General features: G+C 39.6%; 1 protein-coding gene across 1 annotated transcript; it reads left to right on the plus strand.

The window, feature by feature from the left end:
• Positions 1 to 588: 588 nt before the first annotated feature.
• Positions 589 to 19,273, plus strand: LOC139725241 (synaptobrevin homolog YKT6-like). Its single transcript, XM_071636335.1, has 8 exons — positions 589 to 837; positions 11,623 to 11,807; positions 13,383 to 13,465; positions 14,514 to 14,614; positions 15,359 to 15,463; positions 16,367 to 16,432; positions 16,837 to 16,938; positions 18,723 to 19,273. The coding sequence occupies exons 2-8, from the start codon at positions 11,704 to 11,706 to the stop codon at positions 18,756 to 18,758; spliced, it is 597 nt and encodes a 198-aa protein (XP_071492436.1). The 5' UTR covers positions 589 to 837; positions 11,623 to 11,703; the 3' UTR covers positions 18,759 to 19,273.
• The last annotated feature ends 514 nt before the right edge of the window (positions 19,274 to 19,787 follow it).

The raw sequence follows: 19,787 nt of genomic DNA on the forward strand, positions 1-19,787 counted from the left end.
TCTGATTGTTTTATTCTCTTACAGCTTGCCATATCAATATCGGTTTCTCTGTTTTTTAGGCCTACCTAAAATGAAACAAAAGATACTATGTAATTAAGTAGCTCGTAACACGATCGCCACGATTACGAGCGAGCAAAAGGAGGCGAAGTACAGACTACAGTATTATTCAAAAAAAGTGAACATGCACAATCCATGCATTCGCAATATAATTCCATGGTAAACTAAAGATAATGAAGCGGGTCGTTACCATGAACCTTATAATTTACATAAAAAATGTCGTGGAGTAGATTTTTCTCACAACATATCTTTACTAAACTGATATTAGATTTCAAATTCATTAGTTGAGTTGTTCGTGTTATAAACGTTCATATTAACCGCAAATCATACTGAGCTTGCATATTTTTGACGTTGTCATTGTTGAGTTGTCAGTTTTATTTCTTTCGTGACGATGACGCATCCATCCGGCCCGCAACGTGTCCCGATTCCCTGAAGTGTGTGGATATGAGTGCTTAGTGAGATTCCCGATGAACGGTGGCGCACTGTGAAAGCCTGTAGCTAGCTGTCGCGCAATCGCCGATCGAACCAACACTGCGATGCATGCATGCGAGCGATCCATGCATGCGAGCGATCCAGCAGCCCTCCAGTTTATGTTGTACACAAACCACCAAAGACGACGTATTTCGTGATACGTGTACCGCCGTACATTGTTACCATCGCCTGAGTACTAGTACAAATCCGACAGGAAAGGGTTTCGAGCGATCTGCAAACAGACGGTGCGATAACTGCGATCCCATGCTTCTCTGACCAACGACAGGAATTCATCGTGTGTTATTATAGGTAAGAAGTGTCTGATATATAGCGTATAGAGTCTTTTTTAGGCATTTAGATCCTGGAAGTGGGAGAGGCTGGTCTCCAAACAATACGGCATTAACAGAGTTTTGCCTCTCAACCAACTACTAGTAACTGCGCAGGTGGGCGGGCGCGGGTATACAAGTACGAGTAGCTAGTCTAATATAGAAAGGGTTCTAGTAGAACACCATACACCCTAGGTCTATTAAGCAAATAATCAACGTTGGTGAAGGTGATGGGACATACTATCCCTTCCGAGGCGATCTGGATGTAGCTATATTTCCGAAGCGCAGCTGAGGAAAGATAGCGTACACATTCAGATCGCCGAGGAAGTGATACTAGTAGTTTGTCTCATTGCCTGAAACTAAAACTAAAAGTTGATTAGACTCTAGACCCTATTTGCTTTATATTCCACATCAGGTCCTAGAAATTCCCATTTTATTCCACATCTGAAACCGTTTTAGCTGTCTTTAGGTCAGTCCGGGAAACCCGCTCATGAGGACCGCCCCCGCGTACGAGGATGGTCCCTCCTCATGAGGACCTCCCCCCGCCTCATGAGGCCCCCCCGGGGAACGCCTCATGAGGCCCCCCATTCACTTCTTATTCATCTCACATCTGATGTATAAATTGTCGCAACTTTGCACGGTGATTTTTTGTTACACACACATGTCCACTATCCATGATGAAAAGAAGAAAAAAATCCTGTCTGTTTTTTTTTTTTAATCGAGTTTTAATCACCCGATGCAGAGCGCCCATCAAAACACGGGCGCCAGCGCGTTCGCGCACTGCAAGACTGCCGCACCTAGCGGCCTGATCCGACTAAATATTTTCGATGCTTTTTTCTGCGGCTCTCACCTCTCCGCGCACGAATCAGCCTCGTGAAGCTGAAGTCTGACATCTTTTTACACAAATTCGTAACGAGAAAAATTAAATCAGTACTAACCTGATCTTGTCCATATATTCCAAATTACTATTCCACACTGATAGAGTAGGTGGGTAGATGACATACTCCAGTTTGTTAGCAAAATAATCACTTTGTAGGTATGACGAGTTCACTTTCTTCGTCAATTCCGCCCACGATTCCGCCGTTTGGGCGCTTTTTCTGGAATCATCCCGCGACGCGACGTACGTCGCATTACATCACGCATCCAGCACATACTAAGTACCAGACTGGTATGTGCTGGATATGGATGCGTGATGTGATGCGACGTACGTCGCGTCGCGGGATGATTCCAGAAAAAGCGCCCAAACGGTAAGCGGGCGGCGGAATCGTGAGCGGAATTGACGAAGAAAGTGAACTCGTCATACCTACAAAGTGATTATTTTGCTAACAAACTGGAGTATGTCATCTACCCACCTACTCTATCAGTGTGGAATAGTAATTTGGAATATATGGACAAGATCAGGTTAGTACTGATTTAATTTTTCTCGTTACGAATTTGTGTAAAAAGACGTCAGACTTCAGCTTCACGAGGCTAATTCGTGCGCGGAGAGGTGAGAGCCGCAGAAAAAAGCATCGAAAATATTTAGTCGGATCAGGCCGCTAGGTGCGGCAGTCTTGCATTGTGCGAACGCGCTGGCGCCCGTGTTTTGATGGGCGCTCTGCATCGGGTGATTAAAACTCTATTTAAAAAAAAAAAAACAGACAGGATTTTTTCTTCTTTTCATTATGGATAGTGGACATGTGTGTGTAACAAAAAATCACCGTGCAAAGTTGCGACAATTTATACGTCAGATGTGAGATGAATAAGAAGTGAATGGGGGGCCTCATGAGGCGTTCCCCGGGGGGCCTCATGAGGCGGGGGGAGGTCCTCATGAGGAGGGACCATCCTCGTACGCGGGGGCGGTCCTCATGAGCGGGTTTCCCGGACTGAGGTATCCTTAGGCTTAGGCTACGTGTGCGCCTAGGCTTAGGCGACGTGTGCGCGTAGATGACAAAATAATGAATTTGCTGCGCGCACCGCGCGGCACCGAAGTGAAAGTGCGTTGCACTGTGTACTATCAACAAGTGACCTGGGTCACATGATAGTCCACAGTGCAATGTACTTTTATTTCGCACGTACTCATCTTGCGTTAGGACTGTGTGGACTGTGTGGAGATCAGCGAAACAAAAGGGACTATCAACATAGAGTGTAACGAACTTTTCTTCTCAGGTGATGTGATGGGCAAAACTACGCTTCATCACGTGATCAGCTCTGGACCAATCCTATTGCAACATTCTTAGTATGTGGAATATAATTAGTATTATATCCCTCACAAATTGCTTCTCGTCCTCTGATTGGTCGAGAGCACTGAAAACAACAAAACATAATTCTACCATACAAATCCGCGTCTCACTATCTCCCTAGGGAAATAGTACAAAAACTATATCACGCTGGTGTTCGCGCCTTTTTTGCTGCGCGTCACGACGCGAAAGATTTCATGTGTAAATGAGTGGGTATCGCAGCACCTTCGCTTCGCGAGAGATTTCATGTACAAATGAATGGGTATCGCGGCGCCTTCACTTCGCGAGAACCACAAGGCACGCATACTGTAGACAATACACTCAATACGTGTAGCTAACGTTAGAGAAAATGAGAGACTCAGAGAGACTCTTATAAAGCCCTCATTCTACCTAAAAAGATGCTCATGGCATTGTGGAATAGAATATTATGTTACAACACAGGGGCATCACCAGCTTTTTTTTCAAGGGGGTGCGTTTTGACCCTAATGTAACGAGATTTTTTTTTTTGACAGACATTTGGAATATAGGAAGCTCTCAATCCCTAGACTTTTACTGTTTTTGAGGGAAACCAAGCGGGGAAAGGGCACCGGCATAGCTAGGATTTCATCGGGGGGGGGGGGGGGGGGGGGGGGGGGGGTGGGGGGTGTTAGTATGCTAGGGAGCGAGCAAGGGGGTGGGGGGAGAGGGTGTGGAAGTGCCTGCTGTTCCCCCCCCCTCCCACGGTGAGAACTTTTTGCATTTTGATGTTGTAAATGGTGCAACTTGATGCAGGCATTTTGCGTGTTTTTATCAACTTGAAACAGTACATTTTGACATAATTTGTTGTTGAACAATGTGCCTATAAACTATATCATTTCAATAAACTTCTTGTATTGATTCTTACACTGATGTCATGAACGCGACCGAACCCGAGCAAGCGGAGAGAGCGAGGGGGGATTTGATGCATGTTTTGCTTGTTTTATCGACTTGAAACAGTCCCACTTTAGAAGTAAAGCAGTATATATTTTGATGTAGATTATTATCGAATAATTTGCCTATAGAATAGTATCATCCAAATAAACTTCCTGTTTTAATATTTACACTGAATATCATGAACGCGGCCAAGCAAGAGCGAGAGGAGTGAGCGAGGGGGAGGATGTGGGGGGGGGGAGAGTGTCCCCCTCCCACGGTGAGCACTTTTTGCATTTTGATGTTGTAAATGGTGCAATTTGATGCAGGTATTTTGCGTGTTTTATCGACTTGAAACAGTCCCACTTGTTTAAGGTATCAGTACACTTTGAAGTAAATTATTATTGAATAATTTGCCTATAAATGGTATAATTCAAATAAACTTCTAGTAATAATTCTTACACTGATGTCATGAACGCGACCGAGCCCGAACAAGCGGAACGAGCAAGGGGGGAGGTTGTGGGAGGGGGTTGTCCCCCTATAAATGGATTATGGAATGACGGTGTGAAACGACAAATTACTGGCAGCAATATCGGGAGAATGGCTTAACGATTACATGCGAGCGAGCGGAGCGAGCGAGCTTTAAAATTTTGACATTTTACAGTCCCCAAACTGCCGTTTGTAGCCATATTTTTTTTGCTTTGGAAATTAAGGGGGGGGGGGCGCACCGGGCGCAACTGCTGGCAATTATTGGCAGCAACATCAGGTGAATGGCATAACGATTAAATGCGAGTAAGCGAAGAGAGCGAGCTTGAAAATTTTGACATTTTACAGTCAAAAAACTACCATTTGGAGCTATATTTTTTCGCTTTGAAAATAAAGGGGGGAGGGCGCACCGGGCGCAACTGCCGGCAATTACTGGCAGCAACATCAGGAGAAAGGCATAACAATTAAATGCGGGCGAGCGGAGCGAGCGAGCTTGAATATTTTGACATTTTACAGTAAAAAAAACCCCCCAAAACCTGCCGTTTGTTGCTATATTTTTTCGCTTTGAAATTTAAGGGGGCGCATTGGGCGCAACTCCTCGCAATTACTGGCAGCAACGTCAGGAGAGCATAACGATTACGTGCGAGCGAGCGGAGCGAACGAGCTTGAAAATTTTACATTTTACAGTCCAAAAGCTGCCGTTCTTAGCCATATTCTTTCGCTTTGGAAATCAAGGGAGGGGGGCGCACCGGGCGGAACTGCTGGCAATTACTGGCAGCAACATCAGGTGAATTGCATAACGATTAAATGCAAGCGAGCTTGAAAATTTTACATTTTACAGTCCAAAAACTGCCGTTCTTAGCCATATTTTTTCGCTTTGGAAATTAAGGGGGGGGGGGTGGAGCGCATGCCACCGGGCGCAACTGCTGGCAATTACTGGCAGCAACATCAGGTGAATTGCATAACGATTCAATGCGAGCAAACGAAGAGAGCGAGCTTGAAATTTTTGACATTTTACAGTAGAAAAACTGCCGTTTGTAGCTATATTTTTTCGCTTTGGAAATTAAGGGGGGGGGCGCACCGGGCGCAACTGCAGACAATTACTGGCAGTAACATCAGGGGAACTGCGTAAAGATCAAATGCGAGCGAGCTTGAAAATTTTGACATTTTACAGTCCAAAAACTGCCGTTTGAAGCTATATCTTTTTTGCTTTCGATATCAAGGGGGGCGCACTGGGCGCAACTACTGGCAATTACTGAAAGTTTTGACATTTTACAGTAGAAAAACTGCCGTGTGAAGCTATATCTTTTTTGCTTTCGAAATTAAGGGGGGCGCACCGGGCGCAACTGCTGGCAATTACTGGTAGCAATATCAGGAGAATTTAAATGCGAGCGAGCGGAGCGAGCGAGCTTGAAAATTGTGACATTTTACAGTCCAAAAACTGCCGTTTGTAGCTATATTTTTTGTAGTAAGGGGGGGGGGGGTGCACACCGGCTGGAACTGCCGGCAATTACTGGCAGCAACTTCAGGAGAATGGCATTACGACTATTACTTATGCCAGAGAGCGGAGCGAGCGAGCTTGACAATTTTGACATTATTTTTACAGTCCAAAAGCTGCCGTTTGTAGCTATGCTTTTTCGCTTTGGAAATTAAGAGGGGGCGGGGGGGGGGGGGGGGGGGGACGCCCGTTGCGCCCTGGCCTCCCCCTGGATCCACCACTGGTAGTCAAGGGTGTCGGTTTATGTTCATGACTTATGGGGGAGGTATGACCAACGAGGTGGCGTCGAAGTGACCAAGCATGGGAAGGATGTCCAAAATCTATCTAAATAGTAAACGCTGTATAGAATACACTTGTACTATACAGTAGGTAGGTATAAAATCAGTGCTGCAAGAACCAGGGGTGCGATTTTTTTTGCCCACGATTTTTTATTTTTTTTTTTAAGGGTCTGAAGGGGGGTGCGTTCGCACCCAACGCACCCCCCCTGGTGACGCCCATGCAACAGAGTAGGCGATATCGTAGATCTATAATTAGACAACAACAATAAGCAAGCTAGGGCTCTTCGACATACCGTAGGCCTAGATCTATTTTCTAATAATCTAACGTTGGTTGGGCGCCTCATTTGGCCCTGGTTTTGAAGATGCATGTCGTAGAGATAATGGAAGATCATTCCAAGGTTTTGGTGCAATATATGAGAAAGTATGATCCCCTAACTACGGTATGCTAGATTTCCCCTGCCTATATCCCAGTGTACAACTGTCTAATTTTGGGGAGTTCATGCTTCGCCGCTTGAAATTTGGTCTCGCAGTTCACTAACTCGAGTGACCCACCCAAAAGATGTTGACAAACTGCAGTAGATAGTAGGCCTGCTTAATTCTTTTTAGCATAAGTTAGAGGCTAGTTAAGCCTAGTTCTACCTGTAATCTCATCCTAATAATTATTTTTTAGAGTGTCTATCGAGTTAGAGTCTAACTTGTTAACTGTTATTGTGTTAACGTTAGAACACGAATCACACGAATTTACAGTAGCACTCGATGCTAACTGCTAGAATTTTTCCAGTGCCTAATCTAACCTTAGACTCGCTGTTACTGAATGTTCTACCCAAATTTACAATGTATACTTGCATTTTTAGCAGGAAAGGATAGTCCATATTCATGTACAGACAGCTAGAAAATGCTAGAAAGATGACAGAAAACACAATCAACTGCAGCTCACAGTCACATCGTTGATCAGCTCGAGCACGCACGTCACCGCACCAACGTATATGTACTTGTTGACAGATCGGATAGGCATATTGCATATGAAGCGCGTAGTGAGTTTGCAGTTTGCGCATGTTTACCAGTATGTTGTACAGCAATGCACCGAGTACTTTAGCGGCTGAGTGCGCAGTTGTCTCTTCGTAGTACGCGTACGCGCTGCCCTCCTGCTGCTTTCCCAAGCGTGAATGACTTGTACAATCTTCTTGAAAAGAGTAGAGCAAGATGCCCTAAAAAAAAGGGGGTAAAATACAGAATACCAGCAGTCAAATACTCTTTAAATTCATTGGGAGGGATATAAAACAAATATACCAGGCCAATTTTTCGAGGCACCGGTTGAAACTATGTGCCTTCGGTGACTTCAGTAGCACTATTTTCTTCGGGGCTGCGCCCCTCAGAAAATAGTGCTACTGAAGTCACCTCATGCACATAGTTTCAACCAGAGCCTCTCAGGCCTGGTATATTTGTATATTGTACTAAGTACTAGTATTAGTAATCGAAATGTACGTTATGTAGCAAATAGTAGTATAGTAGTAGTAGGTTAACAGTTAAACCAAGTAGGTTCTATGTGTAATCTATAATTAGTATAAGGGCAAGTCCAAGATAAGGTCCCCTCAGAAGGCAAAATTTCATCTTTGCTCAATATTGACATGTTTGGTATCATTTTGAAGCTTATGAGTTGAAGTTTTGATTTCCATGGAGGAAAATATGATATTACGTAAGTTTATGCAAATTTCAAGGGCTTCATTTGCATAAATGTGAAACACAGCGTTACGTATGGGACATTTATAAAAATTCATAGTAATTCAAAGGAAAGCAAATTATATTTGATTAATATGTGGACATAAGAAGTTCATCAAATAGTTTAACTTGGTATAAAAATTTAGGGATTATGCAAATGATTATGCAAATTAGCTCGTGTCCTATCATGAGATGTCCCATACGTAACAAATTGAGGTCTTTTTTTTAGGTTTTTTCTAAAATTGCTAAGGATATTTTAATGCCCTTTTGGAAAGTTCTAATTTATTGTTTAGAGAAATTAAATACCGAAGAAAAAAGAAAAAACAGTAAAAGAAATATATTCTATTAGGCATTGAAATAATGTTACGTATGGGACAAATGCGTTACGTATGGGACATCCTCATACATATTGCATGTGAATGCATGTAGCTAGCTGGGAAGGGCTCTCAGTACACAAATGGTAAATCATCCTGAAGAAAGCATCCCAATATTGTATCTACTTTATGAATTTTAGACACTTGAAACAATGCATGCACTTGACTGAACAATTTTCAGAAAGGGGGAGGGGAAAATGGCAAAATACAAAATGAAATATCAGCATTAAAGGGATGGTATAGTTTTTGTAGAAATGGGGATTCAGTTTTCAACATTTAATGAGATGATTGGAAACCAATTATATGAATTACTAAAGAGCATACAATCCTAAGACTAGAGGAATTCAAAGTTTATGTGACGGAGATCCAATTTGAAATGATTGTGATATATACAAAAAAAAATATATAAAGTAAAATGATTCCTTTTTATTGCAAGTGATACACAAATTGTCCTTATTCAGTTTCAATAGTACACACAACAAAATTCATGGGTATACATACTGAGGTGTGACTCAAATCAATGACCTGACTGCTAGACAGACATCATATATCTACTTGATCGCTGGGGTTCCACGCAGCTGGTATTGCTTATTTATTAAAATTATTATTTCTTGTGTCAAGTCATTTTTTATTGAAACTAAATGGCAAACTGCCCTTCATCAATGGAAGTAAACACTTTAAACTATTCAATTTTTCAGTAGTAACTATCCTGATAAAAATAGGGCATACATACTCAGGTTGGTCATAAAAAAAAATATAGAATATGATTAAATATGATTATGATGGTAAATATATGGGGAATATTGTTCCCTTGTCAATCTGGAACAGCATTTGAGTAATTTCAACTGATTCTACCTCAATGATTATGCAAAAACTTGTTTATGGGTATTTTGTAAAATTATTTTGCAAAATACCCATATAAACTTGGTTCTCCACACACTAAACGAATGGGGAACAAAGGGCATGCATACTCAGGTTGGTCATAAAAATATGAAAATATGATTGAATATGATTATGATGGTGAATATTTGGGGAATAATGTTTCCTTGACAATCTGGATCAGTATTGGAGTAGTTTCAACTGATTTTACTACAATAATTATGCAAAATACCCATAAACATGGTTCTTCACACACTAAATGAATGGGGGACAAACTGTCCCATACGTAACTGTCCCATACGTAACACGTCATGTCTGTCTTTAATTAGAACCTGTAATTAGAACTTTTTGCCTAATGACATGAAACTTAGCTGTGATAATCTTGAGTGTTGTGACTTTCATCACAGTGAGTTACAAGTTGTAGAATGAAATACTTTCAGAGAGTTTTGAGGTTGAAAAAAATGTTCAAAAAAACAAAAGTTTTCTGGTCCCATACGTAACGGCACATATTTTCTCTTCTAGAATATAATTGGCAAGGTCATTTTTCTCAATTTTTTACATGTTTATACTTCTCCTAGATATCAATCACCATGATGAAGTTCAATATGATCAAAGGCCATTAACACTATTTTTCAGGTCATAAAAGTCTCTGAATGTCCCATACGTAACGCGCGCATTATCTTGGACTTGCCCATAAATAGACCGACAATTGAACGAATCTTGTGAAACAGCTTGCACTTGCATAGACAGAAAGATCTGTCTGTCCGGAGGAGTCTTTTATTTTTTGCCATTAACGCTCTCCTCTGTATACGGAGGGGATTCGTGAAGCCAGACGCAGTCTCCGCGGAACATTCCCCGATGGACAGGTACAGACTGATCTTTCGGTCAAGCACTTGTAGTGCCCAGTTCGACTAGTATTCAAGGGCCTACATCAGCAGTAGGCCCTACAATGAGTGGGTTACTTAAAGTAAAAATACACGAACAGCAGTCAGTAGGCCTACGGTAAATTTTATACAAATAATGAATGTTATGAGTGCAATGGACAGAATATTTCATGAGGTGAAAGATGAAATGATCCATTCAACGAGGCGCAGTTAAGTTGAATGGATCAAATATTTCATCTTTCACCGGATGAAATTTTCTATCCATCGCACGAATGAAAAACATTTATTATTTGTTTTATATAGCATAGGCCTAACGCCTAAAATAAATCCTTGTCGTTTGATGTTTTAATAACATGAGAGAATCTGAGATCGCGAGAGTGCTCACTGAGCGCTTTACGCTAGTGGCTGTCGCATACACACACTGCAAACGCAAGCGCGTTTAACACAAGCATTGTCCCGGGCTCTCAGCGAGCGTGCAATGGAACAAATTGTATGGATCCAAAATTGCACGGTAAATGGAGCCACAATTGCACAGATGATGACATCATAGTGAAATGGGCCGAATGATTAATGTAAAATGACCAATCAAGCGACAAGGATCTCTTCAGGCGTTATGATTATACAAATAATGAATGTTTATGAGTGCAACGGACAGAATATTTCATAAGGTGAAAGATGAAATGATCAATAATGAATGTTTATGAGTGCAACGGACAGAATATTTCATAAGGTGAAAGATGAAATGATCCATTCAATGAGGCGCAGCCGAGTTGAATAGAGCAAGCATTTTATCGTTCACCGAATAAAATATTCTGTCCACTGCCCGAATGAAAAACATAATGCCTAAGATAGATCCTTGTCATTTGATGTTAATCAAAATTTAGAAACGAGAGAATCTGAGATCGCGAGAGTGCTCACCTAGCGCTTTACACTAGTGCGCTGTCGCATACATACACTGCATGAAACGCAAGTGTTTAACACGTGTAGTGTGCCGGGTTCTCAGCGAGCGTGCAATGGAGCAAATCGTATGGAACCAAAATTGCACGGTAAATGGAGCCACAATTGCACATTGATGACATCATAGTGAAATAGACGAAATAATCAAAGTCAAAAAACTAATCAAATGACAAGGATCTCTTCAGGCGTTATATAACAAGTAATATCACATCCTTCCCTCGCCCTCTTGCTAAGTAATGTTTAGATGAAGGCATCCATTGCATATCATGATGTTCTAGACTCCAACGTTACATTCATCTTGTCCGAAGGTCTATAATTCATAAAGAATAACATTGAAATTGACTTTTAAATTTCGCATCCAGGACGTTGGACTTTGACGAGATGACGTCCTTGGAGAAAATGAGACCAAAGGCCACAAAGCAATTGTCGCAGTTGAGCAAATGTTGTGTAACCATGCTTCATACATGGTATTTGAAAGATGATGGGCGGAAAGATTTCGTCAGTAATAGCTTTAGTAATCATTCTTTCATGTAAACTTGCCATCTTAATAAAAAAAAAATAATTATCACACTTTTTTTTAAAACAGATATCTGCTGATTCTGCAGGGTGTAAAGGTGTACGACACCCAAGGATTCCTGCCAGCCTACCAAATTGAGACTAAGAAATCATGAAGCTGTATTCAATCAGTGTTCTACACAAAGGCATTTCAAGAGTTCGTGTTCTCAAGGCAGTCCATGACTTGTCATCCTTTGGATACTTCCAGAGATCCAGGTATGATGCTAAGAAATTAAGTATAGTAGCATAGTACAGTCAACATTTCCTAAGTAAGATCTATTTGGACTGAAGAAATAGCTTCGACTTGGAGAAAATTTGACATATGACGGATTAAAATCATAGAATATAAAGAGAAGAGGACTTGAAAACAAAGACCTTCGACTAAGGCAAGGTTGACTGTATCTACTCTACAGTATAGTGATAATAATGCATGCATTTGAATGTTACAGTTACAATGTATTTAAATCACTGTTTATGTTTTTTATACTTCTAGTACTCTGAGATAATTGTCAAATGCCTCACCCTCAGTATATTGTAAAACACAGAATCTTCGCATTCATTATAATTTCTTCAATTTTGGAAGAGCCAAGATTCAAGGAATTGAAATGCACATGAAAGTTCTTGTCTACACTAACATTATGCATTGAATGCCAGTGACATTTCCTGAAAAATTTCATGCTGCAAAAGCAGGTCGTTGGCTCTAATTTGCAGAATTTCATGCCACGACAACATTTTGCTTTACAGTGTTTGACTCCAGTTACTACAGTTAAATACTGTAAATGTAATATGATCATCACAAACAGGCATCAAAAAGCTGTTGGTACATTCAACACTGCCCATTATTATGTGTCTTATTGCAGTGGTGAAAAGATGATTGAGTGTTTCTATGGGAACCAGAATGTATTATTTCCACCAATGATTTGTTTTTTCAGCACCAGTGAAAGTTATATTAACTCAAACAGTAGCAAGGCCAAGCTAATGCTGACAGTGACTTTTGCTAAAGTGTTTGGGGTGGGCAAGTACCTGAGAGACATGGAATTTTACCTTCTGTTTGAAAGATTGTCATCTGTTTCATATTTTAAAGCAGATCGTTCAAATGATATGGAAAAGCATTAGATTCACTTTGCATTGGTATGGCATTTACCTGACTAAATACCAATAAAATGCTCACCAAGAAAAACACTAACACCGTTGAACTTGTGCATTGTCTATTGGATGTAGTCTGCTTTTGCTTGCTGATTCCATTCAATGACACCACAAATATCAGATGTGTTCGGCGAGTTTCGGTAGGTTTTCGAAATAGAAAAGAGAATGGTAATCCTCTCAATTTATGTTGCACAAATCTTTTCTGTGAGGTCAGGAATTGTAATAACTGGGTTGGCTTAACCTCTATTTGCTATTTCATGAAATATTGTTCATGTTTGATATCCTTGAATGGGTAGCTTAATTTGATACAAGATTAGTTGTTGGCATGTAGTGTAGAATTCATCATAGAACTCCTATGCTTTGAACATACCATCTTGTTAATAGAAAAATAATACATGTCAATGTACAGAGGTGCCAAATGTACAAGATACTATAACTATGGAGGTCAATCAACTCTACAACAGCCTGGCAGTAAGAATAATTGATGATTCCTTGCTGCAAGAGTCAGTCAGTATCAGTGAAACGCCATGTGAAGTCCACATTAGGACATTTCTTGTGATGTACTACTTTTGCCTTGTCCAAGATCAAAATAGGCAATATTTCTCATGAAAGCACTTCTTTTTCTCTGCCTTATTCTTTTCACAGTGTTCAAGAGTTTATGACATTTACTAGCAAAATAGTGGTTGAAAGAAATCAACCCAGAGTACGAGCATCAGTACAAGAACAAGGTAAGAACAAGGCTTGGGTAAATATGATTGATCCTTACATGACATAGATTGAATTCGTGATTCACCCTGTATTTCATTATACCCCCGCCAAACGAAGTTTGAAGGGGGTATATAGGAATCAGCGGACGGTCGGGCGGTCGGGCGGTCGGTCGGTCGGGCGGGCGGTCGGGCGGTCGGTCGGGCGGTCGGGCGGTCGGTCCGTTGCAAATCTTGCGTCGCTAACTACTTCCTCAGTTTTCAACCGATTCCCATAAAACTTGGCACAGATGTGTGCCTTGGGTTGTAGATGTGCAAGACGTATTTTTTGACAGTACCCAAAAGTACGTTGCCATGGTAACGGCATATTATGGGCAAAAATGGGTACAAATCTTGCGTCGCGAACTCCTCCCACAGTTTTTGATCAATTTTTATGAAATTAGGTACAGATGTTCATCTGAATATGTTGATGTGCAAGACACATATTTCCGCAGTGGCAAAAAGTGCGTTGCCATGGTAACGGCATGTTATTGGTAAAATATAGGGCAAAATGCTTCATGGCAAAACTGCTTCATCAGTGTTCTTCCAATTCTCATGGAATTCATATTGAATGTTTGTCTTAGGATATAGGTCAGCATGACACATTTCTTGACAGTGACAAAAAGTATGTTGCCATGGTAACAGCTCACATATTATGAGCCAAAATGATGGAAAATTTTGTGTTGCAAACTACTTCCTCAGTTTTTGCCCAATTTCCATGAAACTTGGTACAGATGTGTGCCTTTGGTTGTAGATGTGCAAGACGCATTTTTCGACAGTACCCGAAAGTACGTTGCCATGGTAACGGCATATTAATGGCAGAAGATCAAGGATTTATAATTGTTAAGCTGATTCTGTACTAAATTAATGTAATTTCTTTTTTTCTTAAATCTGTCTGTATATTTATTTATTCACTTATTCATTTTGCTTTACTTCAAAACTTGAGATATCCCAGAGGCAAGTCATTTTCAGCAAATTGAATAATGAATGAATGTAGTGAAGAACTTGTGTTTGGTTCCATATCTTCCAACAGAATATACCTTCCATGTGATGTGCAGAGAAGACTCGTTAGCATGTGTCATTATCTCAGATGCTGAATACCCATCAAGGGTGGCTTTTACCATCATCAACAAGGTGAGGTAGCATCCAGACTTTTCTTTCTATAGTCAATATCTAAAGAGAATGATATCATCTCCTCACAAGTCTGCCATTGACTAATGCAAATCTTCACTGAACTTCTTATTTTGACATAAATTTTGAGAGAACATCCTCTCCATCAAAGAACTTTTATTTTGAAGTTAATAACTAAGCATTATTTAAGTTTTCAGTGTTGATAGTTGCAGTTGCTCAGCTCCAAACTGAGAGGGTGAATTGTATGGGAGAGTGAGAAGGCAGTTGACTTCTTCGTCTCATTTGATTTTCTTATATTACTGTTGCAACTGATGGCAGTGTTTAAATGTGAACATGTTGAGAGGAAAATTTTGTAACTTGTATGTCATATGACTATATTTTCATTCTCTTTTTTTTCTCTCTCTTTCACACACATACACACATTGTTTCACAGACACAGACACAGACACAGACACAGACACAGACACATACACAGACACAGACACAGCTGTCTCATGTTTATATCTATTTCATTTGAAACTTTCAGTGTTATGAAATTGGTGATTTGCTCATCAAGTATGAGGCAGAATGTTTTATGATTAATGATGAAGTTAAGTTAATTTAGTTAAATTATGTTATGAAAGGAGTCACAGATTTTGTAAATTTATCATTCTGAAGATATATTTGTAGTAGTTGGCGGTTTGTTTCAGTCACTGGCACACGTAGACACTGATTGAGGTAAAACAATGTTCGTATATTTTGTACCAGATCCTGGAGGAATTTGCAAGTGCTGTCTCACCATCGACCTGGCCAACACTACAGGAAAACAGTGCAGATTACAGGGGCCTTGAAGGATATCTTTCAAGATACCAGGTATTGAAGTCAAATAGCAATAGCATAGAATGGGAATTAATGTTCAATATACATGTGTTGATTTGATTTGAAATGGTTTATTATACAAAAAAAAATATATATATATTGTGGCAGCCAAAGTCCGAATTGTGACAGTTTCACACAATTAAACTAGTACAGTATATCCAAATACCTGCAAAATGATTTAGAGTACATTCATGAAGAAACTAAGTACACATGTATAATTCATGAATTACTCAATATGTGAACTGGTATCTTCTGGGAGGGAGGATCCTGAGGAGAATATCGCATGTGGTATGTAATGTGCAATATATGGTTAAATGATTGTGTTCATATCATTGTTTGAAAAATACACTCTGGTACTTATCTGAAGAACGAGTCATTATGTGAAATGGTATGTACACATTATGTATGTACCCAATAAGTGTAAATCAGTCATAGGAAACACAAAATTTATTTGCTGGTAGAGTAGATACACACATGCATTATGACTGGGTTTGGATGTAATCACATGTCAGAAATCTTTAGCTTCCACAGATGATTGTGGACATACTAACATGCAAAGCTTATTCTTGTGGTGCATATGAAGTCTGGTATTTGGCAACTGCTAGTATCTCAAACAAGTCAGAAAGTCATAAATTAGTGCGATTAAAAGTGAGTCGATAAAAAATGACACATAAATGTGCATTTTGCTCAGTTTTTCGTAACTCGGTCTAGAGTCTCAGGTGTAGCAATTTTAACTATTCTGGGCCATTTTCGTAAAGTAATATTTAAAGCTTTGTTTAAAGCTCATTTGTGTAGCATGCTGTCATTTGGTTTAGTGCTATTGCTGACCCCTGATTTATGTTTTGCTGTCTTGTTTCTGCATCATCTCTTCTTTCTTCATCATTTCCCACCCACCAGACACCAAGCGAAGCTGATCCAATGATGAAGATCCAAAAAGATCTTGATGAGACAAAAGTGATAATGGTAGGCTACTCATTGATATGTCTCCAACTCACTTGCACCAGTGACCTGTGTGAGCCTTCCTATTGCTCTGAGTCCATTGGCTGTCTGATATCAATGTTGTCCATTGTGTGGCATCCATAACCCTTTCAATTTTTCTTGCTCTCCCTCGATTCATTTTTAAAATCAGTCTTCCTATTTTTTTTTTTTCGATGAGAAAAGACAACAAAACTTTGAACATAATAATTCATTATCAAATTTCAAATCATGTATCCTTTAATATTGGTGATCTTCCCAAGATGATAGTCTTGCTACAAGGAAAAATAGAATAACAATGTCAACACATTGCTCTTGATTCCATTTGTTTGTAAGACATACATGTTTTTGGTAAAGTGTTAAGTAGCTCTGATATACTTTTTCATTTACAGCACAGTACGATAGAATCTATGTTACAACGAGGGGAAAAGCTTGATGACCTGGTTGCCAAATCAGATGATCTAAGTGCACAGTCAAAGACATTCTACAAGACAGTGAGTTTCCCTTCTTCCCTTCTTAATGTATATAATACAAATAGCATGGATTATAACTTGGTATATGTTGTCTGTCTCAAGGTACACACAATAATCTCACTCATTGTGATAAAATTCTATTGGTTAGGTTGCCCTAAGTTTGCCATAATGTCCTTTTTCTTCAGTTGGAAATGTTCAGTGGAAATGTAATGTATGGTAACAATCACATATATCAACGATGGCATGACGGGGTCAGAGGTCAATGCCACAGGTCACTCAACTTTTGTCCCAAATATAATTTTCTAGTAATAACTTAACTAGGAAAGTGTAGAGGGAATGTAATGTGCTATGAAGGATAGAAAGATATTTTCAGTAAGTGTTCTTTTGAAGAAATGAAGGTCAATACTAGAGTTCCACAGAGCAGGAATTATTGAATAGATCTAAAAATGTGAAAGAGTTTTTGGCGGGATGTAATGATTGTTTGAGAAAGCACTCTTAAGCCCAAAAAGCCAGTTTTACAGACTTTTCAAAACATAGATTGAAGAGCACTTGAAAGCAGTCAAGCAGTAAGTGGAAATTTAAATGTAAGTGCTGCGTGAATGACTTGTTCATTCGGTTGAAAAGAGTACACATTCACCCGTACATTCATACATGAACATGTGTATACATTCATTCATTTATTTTGGCAAAATATAAAACAATATTCAGCTTACAGGTCATTGCAAAGAAACAAATACATGCCAGGACTCCTAAGAAGCAATTATGTGCTTGTGGCTGGAGTCCTGAAAAAAAAAGTAAAATACATACAAACAACCAACACTTGTTGTGACATGGACCAATACATACAAAAGATTAGTCCAAATTGAAATAACACATATGTGTACTTAAATCATCTGTTATCAAACACAAAAAAATACCTTAGCGTAATTTGTTGGAGGACACACACACACACACACACACACTCACACATCCATCCTAAGTGTACAGAGAAAAAGAGATGAGAGAAAGAAAGGTAGACTGAGGAAGAAAGGAAGTCTAGTCAGTCATGAATAGCATAATTTGTCTAAATACAGTCTGTTTATATAGAACTTTAAACCTAGAAAATGTAGTGCTAGATTTTAAGGTCACCATCAATAAAATTCCATTCCTTGACACCTTAAAAACATATGGATATCAATCTTAACAGTTGAAGAAGTGAAAAGTTTACAAAAATTGTAGCGTTCCCAGGTGGGATGTGAGTGGAATGAGGAATTCATCTGGAATATGTTGCTGAATACATCGGGCATTATTTTTTGATGACATTTAAACACGAACAAAACGTGTGGTCACCTTGGCAGGTATCATCACTATCGGGCCCCATCGCCCCCAAATCATAGAATCTTTAAAAAGAGATATTCTATAGAAAAAAAAAAATCTCTGAGTATATGGCAGATCCTGAGGGTGACCCCCTTAGGGCCTGCACCAAATTTGGGGGCCATCTTCACATTATGATTTTTTTTTCCTGTTATACATGTAATTCACAGTCAAATTTTCTACAAACTTAACAGATATTATGGCTAGTTTGATAGAATATCCAAATGGACACAATGCCCCCTCTGCAGGCCGGCCCTCAAGGCCCCCAAATTTGCTCTGTTTTCTCTAAGGTGATAGTCTGCAAGGATATGTGGAATGTGAACTTGTGATACACAGGTGAGCACTATACACCCCAGATCTCTTGTAAAGCTCTGTAACAAATGTTTTTGATGTGTGTGTATTCCTTCTTCCAATTAATCCAATTTTTTTTTGCCTTTCTCATACTCCTGCAGGCAAAAAAAACAAACTCCTGTTGTGTTATACAGTGATGAATGTTCCAAGTTTCTCCATGTCTGTGACCTGCTGAGTTGGGCGCAATCTGCTTTGCTTCAGTTACGTTGTTTTGTGTAGTACTTGCACTGCTCGACCCGCCTCTTAGGGCACCACACAGACTTTCACAATTTGAGGAAGAATTCATATGATGGGATTAGAGAGAGTGATGGCTACGTACAATGAGAATCAGAACTGAAGACTATGGCTGCCAATGTTGCCAAGAGACACTGCAGAACTTTTTCACCACAAGCATTCTTTTGGCATCTATGTTTATTCGTTGCAAATTTGCACGTAACACAGCGAGTTGCTGATTGACATGGGAGGTATGCCTGGATGTCTTGCCTTCCATTTCCAATGCATAGGAAACACAGAGAACTTGTAAGAAAAGAAACAGTGCTTGTTAAACCAAATGGACTCTTCTCAACATGTGCATGGATTCTCCAACGATACACAGATTTCTGACCTACGTGTGTATGGTAAATATAATGGAGCTATTAAAAGAACAGTCAGTTAAATCCTCTGTGATTCAAATATGAAAGTGAGTCTATAGTTTTATATTATATAAAATGAAAATATTGTGTAAATTATTTTTACATTACTTCCTCTAGGCTGTAATGTAAATTTAGAAATTGCTAATCAATGAAAACCTGATAGCAAATCACTACATGTGTTTCACAAATTTGTTATCTATGGCAGATTGAATAAGTGTACACTGTATAATAAAAATGGACTACTCTATGCCCTGCCCCAAAATGTGCTGGAGGCATAGTAACCCATTTCTTGGGGCACATCAGAAATCCTTATTTTAAAGGTTAGCGATGACAATATTCAATCTGTGTAGTATTTAGGGATGAATTAGTCAGCATTCTTTAAAAATGAAAGGACAGTTATTGGTAGTTATCCATGAAAATGTGCTATCATTTGAGTGGAGTCTCCTTTGTATCATATGGTGACATGGTGGTCTCAAGAGGGTAACTGGTTCAAGACATAAAGAAGAAAACTGTTAGACACAATTCAGAGACAAA

The sequence above is a fragment of the Diadema antillarum genome, unplaced genomic scaffold, assembly GCF_040938485.1.
Source record: "Diadema antillarum isolate AM-2024a unplaced genomic scaffold, OU_Dant_1.0 seq00000029_RagTag, whole genome shotgun sequence".
Taxonomy (NCBI): Eukaryota; Metazoa; Echinodermata; class Echinoidea; order Diadematoida; family Diadematidae; genus Diadema; species Diadema antillarum.

Coding starts and splice junctions, on each gene's coding strand:
- LOC139725241 (XM_071636335.1), top strand. CDS start 11,704: ATGAAGCTGTATTCAATCAGTGTTCTACACAAAGGCATTTCAAGAGTT. Junction 13,466..14,513: donor AGCATCAGTACAAGAACAAG/GTAAGAACAAGG, acceptor ATCTTCCAACAG/AATATACCTTCCATGTGATG. Junction 14,615..15,358: donor CTTTTACCATCATCAACAAG/GTGAGGTAGCAT, acceptor ATTTTGTACCAG/ATCCTGGAGGAATTTGCAAG.